Source organism: Hemitrygon akajei, chromosome 4 (assembly GCF_048418815.1).
Source record: "Hemitrygon akajei chromosome 4, sHemAka1.3, whole genome shotgun sequence".
NCBI classification, from domain to species: Eukaryota; Metazoa; Chordata; class Chondrichthyes; order Myliobatiformes; family Dasyatidae; genus Hemitrygon; species Hemitrygon akajei.
In genome coordinates, this window is record NC_133127.1 from 15,173,176 (window position 1) to 15,184,312 (window position 11,137).

General features: G+C 45.9%; 1 protein-coding gene across 2 annotated transcripts in view; it reads left to right on the forward strand.

The window, feature by feature from the left end:
* Positions 1-10,035, forward strand: part of LOC140726139 (BCL2/adenovirus E1B 19 kDa protein-interacting protein 3-like) — a 51,400-nt gene extending 41,365 nt beyond the window's left edge. For both annotated transcript variants that reach the window (XM_073042112.1, XM_073042111.1), the window contains exons 3-6: positions 816-900; positions 3,843-3,949; positions 6,059-6,208; positions 7,570-10,035. In XM_073042112.1, the coding sequence (XP_072898213.1) occupies positions 816-900; positions 3,843-3,949; positions 6,059-6,208; positions 7,570-7,618 (391 nt within the window). In that variant the 3' untranslated portion in view covers positions 7,619-10,035. The remainder of the gene's footprint in view (positions 1-815; positions 901-3,842; positions 3,950-6,058; positions 6,209-7,569) is intronic.
* The last annotated feature ends 1,102 nt before the right edge of the window (positions 10,036-11,137 follow it).

Here is an 11,137-nt window from a genome sequence, read left to right on the forward strand (position 1 = left end):
CCCAGATCTCAGGAGACCAGACGTTTCTGAGATACTCTAACCACCCCGTCTGGCACAAACAATCATTCCACCATCAAAGTCGCTCTAGATCACATTTATTCCTCATTCTGACGTTTGGTCTGAACAACAACTGAACCTCTTACCAGGTCTGCATGCTTTTATGCATTGACTTGCTGCCACATGATTGGCTGATTAGATATTTGTATTAACGAGCAGGTGTGCAGGAGTACCTAGTAAAGTGGCCAGTGAGTGTATAAGTACATTGGAGTATACCAGAAAAGGTGAAACAGTAACAGAATGCAGGATATTGTGTTACGGTTACAGAGAAAGTGCAGTGCAAAGTGCACCAAAACTGGTAAACAGCACACGAGGTCTGTTCATCTGCAGTGCTCTTTCTCTCTAGCTTTTACACTTTATTCTGCATTGTTATTATTTGACCTTCCAAGTTTGCTCTGTACGAACAGTATGTAAGAAGCTTTTCACTGGATCTTGGTATATTTGACAATCATAGATCAAAAAGACGAGAAATTCTACAAAGGTTGGAAATCCAAAGCAACACGCGCGAATAATAAACCAAATCCTTTTTCAATTCGTGTTCCAAGACATTTGAACAAGAGGGATAGAAGCTCTCTTTGAGCCTGGTGGTACATGTTTTCCCCAGATACATGTTCTCCCAAGCTCTAGGTAAATGGTCCTGATCTCTGATTACTAGTCTGGTAACTTGATGACTATACCATGGTTTGACGTCATCTGGTCACAGAAGGACCACATCAGTCCATGGTGCTTTATAAGATGCTCTTTACCCTGTCTTTCAGCCCACCCTTACTGATGAGCCCCCAGGTGTGCCAGGGTTCTGCTGAGTTTGAAACTCGGAGCGTTGGAGACAGCAACAGCACGCAGGTAGGTGTGGACAGGTTGCTGAGACGCAGTGACCAATGCCTCTCTTCCATAACATTCTGATCTTTGAGTGGTTGGTCAGGGAAGTCCAGCCTGGATAAGACAGATGTGGATGGGTTCCAGTCAAGAGTTCAGACAACAATCAACAGCACAGCCCAGGAATGAGCCCCTTTGTCCCACAATGTCTGTACCAAGCATGATGCCAAATTAAGCTAATCCCTTCTCTCTGCACATGATCCATAACCCTCCATTCCCTGCACATCCCTGTGCTCTCTCACAAAGCCTCTGTCAGAGTACATGAAACATACCGCACATTACAGGCACTTGGCCCACAAAGTTGTGGGGACGTTTTAACCAACTCTAACATCATCTGTCGTTCATCGCACCCATTTCTGCCGTCCATGTGCCTATCTAGGAGTTTCTAAAATGTCTCTAATGTATCTGCCTCTACCACCACCCCTGGAAGTGCATTTCATGCGCCTACCACTCTCAGTGTCAAAAGAAAAAAGGATATCCTTTGATGTCCTGGTAAAGGGTCTGGGCCTGAAACTTTGACTGTTTATTTCCCTCTATAGATGCTGCCTGACCTGCTGAGTTCCTCCAGCATTTTGTGTGTGCCTCGGACTTCCTCTGTTTAGTGTGAGCAGTTGAGTTGGGCTTGTTCTCAAAAGGGATTACTCCCTGCTTGCTTGTGTGTGACCTTGTTTGACATGGGGAGGTAGATGCACGGGCAGTCGTCACACTGTCCTTGATGGATCTGGGTCAGGATCGAGTGGCATGGAGTGCAAGATGACCGGCTGCTGCAGCCTTCCTCCACCTTCACTACTGTTGCGATGTCTCATCATCTTCCGCCAGCTCCACTGTTGAGGTCCTGGTTGGATTGCTCTTTGCCCAGGTCCTCTCCCTTGAACTTACCACCAGGGGCAATCTTACCAGGAGCTAAGCTCCAGATGGCATCACTCCTGGGATCTCAGGAACTCACTGGCCTCTCCACCATGACGAAGTGTTGGTCCTCAAAGAAGTTCATTCCCCCTATCATTATCACCACCTGTTCCAGGCACCCACCGCTTTCTGTGTGTAGGGAATCTTGGCCACACATCTCCATTAAACTACTTCCCCTTTCTTTTTAAATTCTAATCTGGGTGGAGAAAGAATCTACTCTGTCTATGCATCTCATTCTTTTGTGAAAGCGAGGAGATACTGGAGGCAGAAACAGGAGCAACATTTAAAGAGGCAGCTGAAACTGAGTAGGGGATAGACTGAGACCCTCTGTTGGCTGTGATCGACCACTGACGTTGTGTCTCAGCTGTCGACATGATACGCAAGCCTGGGCAGTACAATATGGAGAACAAGCTGTTGTGCATGTAGCAGGCAGCTCTGTGCAGCTGATGGATCAGAAAGAATGGCAGGGACCAAAACAGTTTAGCACCAGCGGCATTGCTTGTAGAAGTTGCCAATTAGCATTAAACTCAACGTAAGACTTCCTTAGGTCCTCCAGCTGCAGAGTTTTCCTCGGGACATATTCTCAAAGCTTTCCCCATGAGTGGGTATAGCCATAAGGCAGTGGAGGTTTGAGATTAGAGCTTTCCTCCTTCGAGAGGAGCTGTCAAGCACGGCTGATGAGCCCTATCTGCCCAAAGTGACTGGTTTTAAGGTGACAGTAACCTGCCTTTGTCCCTTCACCGGTCAGTAGAAATGGTTCCACCGGGCTTAGTAGCTAAGCCACAGGTGAAGGCCAGGAGCTGGACTTGGTTGTCAGAAGCTATTTGAGATGCACGCCTTTGGGAACATTTAATAGGTAGTGGGAGCCATAACAACCTTAAGGAACCAGTGCATAGATGGATATGAAATAATTGCAGTTAAGTAGGATTATTATAGATGGACATGATTGCCAGCTAAAACATAAATTGGTAAGTTACTGTAACATGTGTAAAATGCAGGTGGAACGCAGCAGGCCAGGCAGCATCTATAGGAAGAAGCAGTGTCGACGTTTCAGGCCAAGACCCTTTGTCAGGACTGATGAAGGGTCTCGGCCCGAAACGTCGACAGTGCTTCTTCCCATAGATGCTGCCTGGCCTGCTGCGTTCCACCAGCATTTTGTGTGTGTTGCTTGAATTTCCAGCATCTGCAGATTTCCTTGTGTGTACATGTGTAAAATGTTGCTTTCCACACTCTCCATACAGATAATTTCATCACATCAGTTCGAAAAACAATAACAGAATGCAGAATAAAGTGTTACATTTACGGAGAGAGTGCAGTGCAGGTAAACAGTAAAATGCAAGATCATAACGAGGTAGATGGCTTTACAATTCAACTGCCAGGACTTAAGAACTTTTTTAAAGCTATTATTAATGCTTTTGAGTTAGTGATTTAGATGCATATCATATTATTACTGAGTTAAGTATTGTATGTAATGAGTTTTTGCTACAACAAGTGTATGGGACATTGGAAAAATGTTGAATTTCCCCATGGGGATGAATAAAGTATCTATCTATCTATGGTGATGTTAAGAGTCCATCTTATCAAACAATGGGACTGTTCAGTAGTCCTATGAACAGCGGGGTCGATGCTGTCCTTAAGCCTGGTGGTATTTTTTTTTCAGTTTACTGGCTTATAATCCTTTTGGGTCCAAGCAGGAGAGATTTATTTGGAGCTTGGCATCATGTTCAGAGACCTAGTGGGCTGAAGGGTCAGTGCTGTTGGGTGTTTTGTGGACGTGACACGGATTCAGACAGGATTACATTGCATGCTGGAGTGGGTAGATGGGCCATTCCTGTTTACGTTCCTTGCTCTTGCACCACCACGTATAAACCCAACGGCTGAAGCTCTTGCACATATTTTCTGTGAGCAAGCGTGGATTCATCCCACTGGTTGTTGTGCGCGGGTTGGCAGGAACACCCTGCGGCCTGAGCTGATGATTAACCTCTTGTCTTTTGCTTCCACAGTCTGACGAGGAGACGCAGGAGAGGAGCATAGAGCTGGAGAAATTACTGAAGAATCACGCAGAGTGGATCTGGTACTGGTCCAGCCGACCAGAAAACGTACCCCCAAAGTGAGTTGCTGTTCCGTCCTCTTGCGACTCTGTGCTACTGATGTGGTTACTGACTAACATGAGGGTCATGAGTTCAACTTGTCTATAACAGGAGAATTAAATAAATCCGGTTCCTGACAGACCTGGCATTTGGAGTAGAGTCACATAGCATGGAAGCAGGACCTTTGGTCCATCTGGCCTATGCTGACCAAGGTTCCCATCCAAATTTATCTCATTTGCCTGTGTTTGGCCCATGGCCCTCTACATCTTTCCTATCCATGTAGCTTTTAAATGCCTTTCACGTACCTGCCTCAACTACTACCCCGGCAGCTCATTCTGCTCACCCTCTGCATGAAAAACCTGGCCCTAGATTCTAAACATTAGCTGTATTTGTCACATCACATCAAAACATAGAGTGAAATGCGTTGTTTGTGCCGAAGACCAACACATGCTGATGATTGTGCTTAGAATGGCTGCAAGAATTGCCATGCTCCTGGCACCAATAGGGGATACCCACCAGTTACTAACCCTCACCTGGTGTGGGCTTTTTGGGCCAGAATGGCCTGTTACTGTGCTAGCTCTCTAAGTAAAATAAGCAAATAAAATACCCTTACCCTTTTCCTTTATACTCAGTTTACTGTGTCTATTTGTGATGGCTAAAGTTCAATATTCCCATTTAATATCAGAGAAATGTATACAATGTACATCCTTAAATTCCTTTTCTTCAGTCATCCATGAAAACACAAGTGAACCCCAAAGAATGAATGACAATTAAAATATTAGAACCCCAAAGGCCCCCCCACTCCCCCTCCCATGCACAGGCAGCTGCAGAACAACAACCCTCCCCTATCCCCACCCACTTCCTCAAAAAAGCATCAGCACCGTTTGCCCACCAAGCATGCAAAAGCAAGGCCCCCAATGCAGACCATGATCTGCAGTACAACTAAAACTAATCATTCACCCGATAATTTGACATGCCACTGTCTCTCCTTCTCCCTCTCCTCCCCCTCCCCTCTCCCCCTTTCCTCCCCCTCCCCCCTTTCCTCCCCCTCCCCCTTTCCTCCCCCTCCCCCTTTCCTCCCCCTCCCCCTTTCCTCCCCCTCCCCCTTTCCTCCCCCTCCCCTCCACCCTCTCCCCCTCCTCCCCCTCCACCCTCTCCCCCTCCACCCTCTCCCCCTCCACCCTCTCCCCCTCCTCCCCTCTCCTCCTCCTCCCCTCTCCTCCCTCCCCTCCCCTCTCCCCACCTCTCCTCCCCCTCCCCTCTCCCCCTCTCTTCCCCTCATTCCCTCTCTCCGTAATAAAGGGAAAGAGAGGTGTTTCATTTCACAGCAAGAGCGGAGGCAGAACAAAACAACTCGCTGATTTATGGTGTTAAAAGTCTGCCGCGCCTCTTTTTTTTCAAGTTCTGTGACTCGAGAGTCGGCAACAATCTCTCACCAACCAATGAGAGAGAAAGAGAGTACGGGAGCAGTTCCTGATATTCTGTTCTCTCCCGCAACGCTTCAGTTGGCAACACCTGGCTTAGAATCAGCCCATCCCTGGGGCCGTGAAACCTCAAAACCCTGAAGGCACTCTCATCTTTGAGCCGAGTCGTTGGGATATTGATAAGCAGCTGCTCGTGAGATCCTGAGAGTGGGTCCCACCACCGCAAAGAGACGAAGTCTGAGTGTAACTCTAGTGGGTCTTCAGCAGAACACTGTCCACTATGAAAGGGAAAAGAGATACATCAAGGGTAGAAATTAAGCTGTTTTTGTAGATGAACGTGAAGGAGTCGCAATTTATCACCATCGTGACTCCGACTCCGCCTATGTTATTAAGGGTGCAGGGAAGATTGACAGATATGTTAGTGTGGGTAAGGAGTTTGAGTTATAAGAAGAGACTGGATAGGCTAGGACTGTTTTCTCTGGATCCCATGAGCTTGTAGGGAACAAGAAACTTCACAAATTTAAGAAAAAGAGCGGATAATTTTGAAAAGTAAGTTAGCTGTGCCACACCCTGTGTATGAAATTTCAAAATCTGTATGCAGGCCAAAATTTATTGGTGATCTAAGTTCCAAATAAATAATCTATACAAATCGTTGTTTAATTGCATGGATATGACAAATGGATTTTTTTTTCTTGACACTCCTAGGGAATTCTTGTTTAAACATCCAAAATACTCATCAGGACTGAGTGTCCGAAAGACGAGTGTGATGAAGAAAGGACGGTTCTTTGGTTCTGAGCTCGTTGTGTTCCTCATCCCCTCACTTCTGTTAACTCACCTGCTAATGCTGGGTGTAGGGTAAGTGTTTGATTCTCTTTGAGGCTGACTTACTGAACATTTTGTCAGAACATTTTCTTGGAATTGGTCTATACCAAAATGCATAGTTAAGAGGAGGTCCATGAGAAGGATCCTTGGAATGAAAGGGTTAATGTATGAGGTGTGGTTGATGGCTCTGGACTTGTACTTGCTGGAGTTTAGAAGAATGAGGGGGATCCCATTGAAACCTATCAGATATTGAAAGGCCCAGACAGAGTGGATGTGGAGAGGATATTTTCAATAGTGAGGGAGTCTAGGATGAGAGGCCACAGCTTTAGAATAGAAGGACATCCCTTTAGAACAGAGGTGAGGATGAATTTCTTTAGCCAGAGGGTGGGGGATCAGATGGATGTGGAGGACAAGTCATTGGGTATATTTGAAGCAGATATATATGTTCTTGATTAGTAAGGATGTCAAAAATTACAGGGAGAAGGCAGGAGAATGGGGTTCCGAGGGATAAAAGATCAGCCATGATAGAATGGCGAAGCAGACTGTATGGGCCAAATGGACGAATTCTGCTCCCATGTCTTATGTGCACCAAATATTTTTTATGTCTGTCATATCAAGTCACTGAGAGACTACAAGAAATTAAATGACTGACATGCTCTGAGATAATTTTGTTTCGAGATGCAATGCGGTAACAGGTCCCCCTGGCCCAACGAGCCCTTCCCGCTCAATTACAGCCACGTGACCAAGTAATCTTCTAACTTGCGCATCTTTGAAGTGTGGGAGGGAAACAGAGCATCCAGAGGGACCCACACGGTCACAGAGAGAACATACAAACTCTTTACAGAGAATGTTGGGAATTGAAGAAATGAATTGAACCTTAATTGCAGGCATTGTAAAGCACTGTGCTAAAGACTCTCATGTTGCCCCCCCCCCCCCCCCCCCCACTGAAGATCAGAATCAGGTTGAAAATCACTGGCATATGTTGTAAAATTCGTTGTTTTCTGGCAGCAGTACATTGCAATATATAATAATAAACTATAAATTACAATATGTCTAAAAAATTTAAATAATTAGTGCAAAAAGAGATTTCAAAAATAGTAAAGTAGACGCCCATTTAGAAGTTTGATGGCAGAGGGAAAGAAGCTGTTCCAGAAATGTTGAGTGTGTGCCTTCAGGTTCCTGTACCTCCTCTCTGATGGTAACAATGAGAAGAGGGCATGTCCTGGGTGATGGGGGTCCTTAATGATGGATGCCACCTTTTGAAGATGTCTTAGATGCTAGAGGGGAGATGATTTATCATGCTCCAGTAAATAGGCACAACTGCACACAGACTCTGCAGGTGCCACTGAGATTCTTTCTTTGATGGTATCTCTTTTTTTTCTCCCCCTCTTCAGAATCTACATTGGCAGGAGACTGGCAGCTTCCTCTTCAAGTAGCCTGTAAATAACCCGCTGTGAAGAAATGATCAAACTTGAGGACCAGCTGAGGTTGATACTAGTTCCTGTACTCGCTATTCACGTAGACAGACCTAGCCAGCACCTGGGAAAGTTTAAAAAGACTGAGATATTTCTATTGTTCCTCCATCTGTGCCTCCGTGTTAATCTGCTCCTCTTCTCGGACTTCTTTTTGCCCTTCTGCAGCTATGTAGATGCAATCCCAGCCACCTATCGGTGGGCAGCTTTGCTCAGTAGGTTTGATGTGTTGGAAAACTTGCTGCCCTTTGAGCAACTCTCCACTGTGCTCAGGGCCTGTCCATGCAAAAGCGACCACACTGCAGTGACAAATGCACACCTACACCTTCCGTGTGTGCTTGCACGTCTATTTGTGCTCACTTGTGTGTGCACGCCAGCTTCACCCAGACCCGACGGCTTGGCGTTTTTCTCAGGCCCTGTGAAGTAAGGCTTGTGGACCGAAGGTGGGATCTTTAATTGCACAACACTGTCAGGTGAGAAGCTATAGAGAACTACAGTACAGAAACTGGCCCTTTGACCCATTTAGTCCATGTTAAATTATTATTCTGATGAGTTAAACCCTCTTCCAGTAGGTTTCAAGGATCCTGCAGTATTATTTTCAAGGAGACCCACAGTGGAGATCTTCTCTGGCCTCATCAATCCAAGCCAACCTAACGGGTGGTTCTTGCAGTATTGTTTGTGGGAGCTTGCCGTGTGTAGTTTGGTTGCTGTGTTTACATTGCAACAGTAGTGACAGATGCCCAACACTCATTTGCTTTAGTGTATTGAGGTGTCTTTGAAAACAATAGGAATGACACCGTTCTTCTATTCCTGCAGCTGCGGTCTTGCCCACTTTGTCTTGCCGGGAACTAAGACCTTTTTTACCAAAACTTTACCACAATGACATTGTTTTGGCCCATCCACTCTCCTCCAGCTCAGAGAGTGATCCCGTCCCTCAAATAATTTTCCCTGTAAACTGTTCCTCCCACATTCCAGTTAACTCCGCATCTCACCGAAGGGCAAACCTACCAACGTGCATGTCTTTGGGGTGTGGGAGGAAACCCACATGATCACAGAGTACCATAAGAACAACAGAAGCAGAATTGAACCATTCAGACCAACGATTCTGCTTCGCTGTTCTAACATGGCTGATTTCTTATCCCTCTCATCCCCATTCTACCTTTGATGCCCTTACCAATCAAGAACCTGTCAACCTCTGCTTTAAATATACCCAATAACTTGGCCTCCGCAGCTGTCTGTGGCAATGAATTCCACAGATTCACCACCCTCTGGCTGAAGAAATTCCTCCTCATCTCTGTTCTAAAGAATGCCCTTGCATTCTGAGGCTGTGCCCGCTGGTCCTAGACTACCCCACTACCTCCTCTCCATTACAACTTTGTCTAGGCCTTTCAAAATTCATAGGTTTCAGTGAAATCTCTTCCCCACTCCTCTTTTATGCAGTCATGTCCTCAGGTCACCCTCGGGCAAGGTGTAGCACCTGCTTAGCAACCCCCCCCCCCCCCCCCCCCCCCACCGATCAGGGTCACGTGAAGAAGTCATGGGAGCAAGTGGTGGATAGTCGTCTTGTGCACATCTCAAGTCCTGGTTATGTGACCACTGACACCAGGCAGACAATCTCTGAAGAGTATTGATAATGGCTGGGCTCACCTGTCTTGTAAAGACACTGCCCATTCTTCTGAAGGCAATAGCAAACCATTTCTGTTGAACAATTACGGTCATAGACCGTGATTGCCCACATCATGTGACACGGCACATAATGATGATGATCTATGTGTTAGTCGTGCAGTAACGTAGGAGAAAATCAGTCTTAACTCTGCTCTCACCTTGTCTTATTCGCAGTGTTCATTTTGAAATAATGTTCCAAGTCCACTGTTCCTCTCTGACTTTCTGTTAGCTTGTCTATGTAAGGCCCAAACGTTTCCCAGCCAGACTTTAAAGAGGTTATCAGTCTGAAATCCAGTGATCAGTCACAGGTCCTGCTGTGAACTCTTCACTCCTTCCTGTGAGAAGCTTGATCCATGTAATGTTGGACAGAAATCTAGAAAGTTCTTGCTCAACTTGTACACGACGAGCAAAAGCTTTTACGGAGCAAGGAAGATCTTGAGCAACACACTCCTGTTATTTGCCCCTAAGCATTTTCAGTTGATAAGGCACTCACTGTTATCGTGTACTACGAGTCCTGATTTTGTAGTTGTTCATAACTGGAATTCACTTTGAACTTTGAACCTTGGGTTTTGATTAGGCCCTCACTGTTGCCCTGTATTATGAGTCCTCTTTGTATAGTTGTTAATGACTGGAATTTATATATTTGCAATTAGAAGATCAGTAACTATGCTTTGTCCTTCTTAGACCCCATGTGAAAGACAAATAAATGATCAATTTCCTGGATATGTTGTTTCTCAGTTGAATGCACCTTGAGCAGCTTGTTCCTGAGTTTAATCTGTTCTCTGGGGAGAGGAGGGGGATGTTTGATCACTTTTTGCCTTTTGGTTGATGCATGCTTGTGCCTTGCTCTCCTGACCAATGCAGTGCATTTCCTACGGTCTGTCCTGGTTGACCTTCAGGGGTCGATCCTGACCTTTGATATTGTCCTGGGACTCGCTGAGATGGCAACAAACATGGGTGAGGACTCGCCAATGATGCCCGACTCATCCTCGTGGTCTGCTGGCCTCACATGTAACCGATCTTGATTACAACGCAAAAGACACGAGTTGATGTGGTTTTGGATTAGGAAAAGCAGATCAGGGTTGCTCATAGTCTCAAAGCCCATAGAAACAGATCCTTTGGATGCTAATCCCATTGTATGCTCACCACATTCCCATCCAATTTGCACAGACTACTCACCTAAGCACTGTCATTTACAGTGGTCTGTTAACCTACTGACCTACATGTCATTGGGGTGTGGTAGAAACCTGCTCAGTTCCTCCAGAATTTTGTGAGTGAAAATAAAACCGACCCTGAAGATGCTGTAAAATATAAAAGCAGAAAATGCTGGAAGTAGGCTGCGTCTGCGGCCTGATATGGCCCCTCTCCTCGATATGGCCTAGTGCTTCAGTTGATCCAGCCTTGGGTCTTTCCGTGCTCTTGGGCCTGGGCTCCGCCTCAACTAAAAAGTGGTGAGTAATTTGTTTTGTTTTGTTTGCTACCGGAAAGTAGTCACTGTGCATCACCGTTGACATCTTAAACCTGCATGCCATACAGAGTATCTCTCTGGTGCTTTCTGCCCCCTCTCCTCTCCCTTCCCCTTTTCCTGACCGTGATTCCTCTCTCCCTGGCCCCTTCCCACTCTCGGTCCACAATAGAGATCCGTAACAGAATCAGGTTTATCATCACTCACATACAGTTTTCTTTTTGCAGCAGTACAGTGTGATACATAAAGTTACTACAGAACTGTGCAGAAGTCTTAGACACCCTGGCTATACGTACCTTAGACTTTGGCACAGTACTGTACCCCGGAACTGCAAAACACACAGCGAAATGTGTTGTTTGT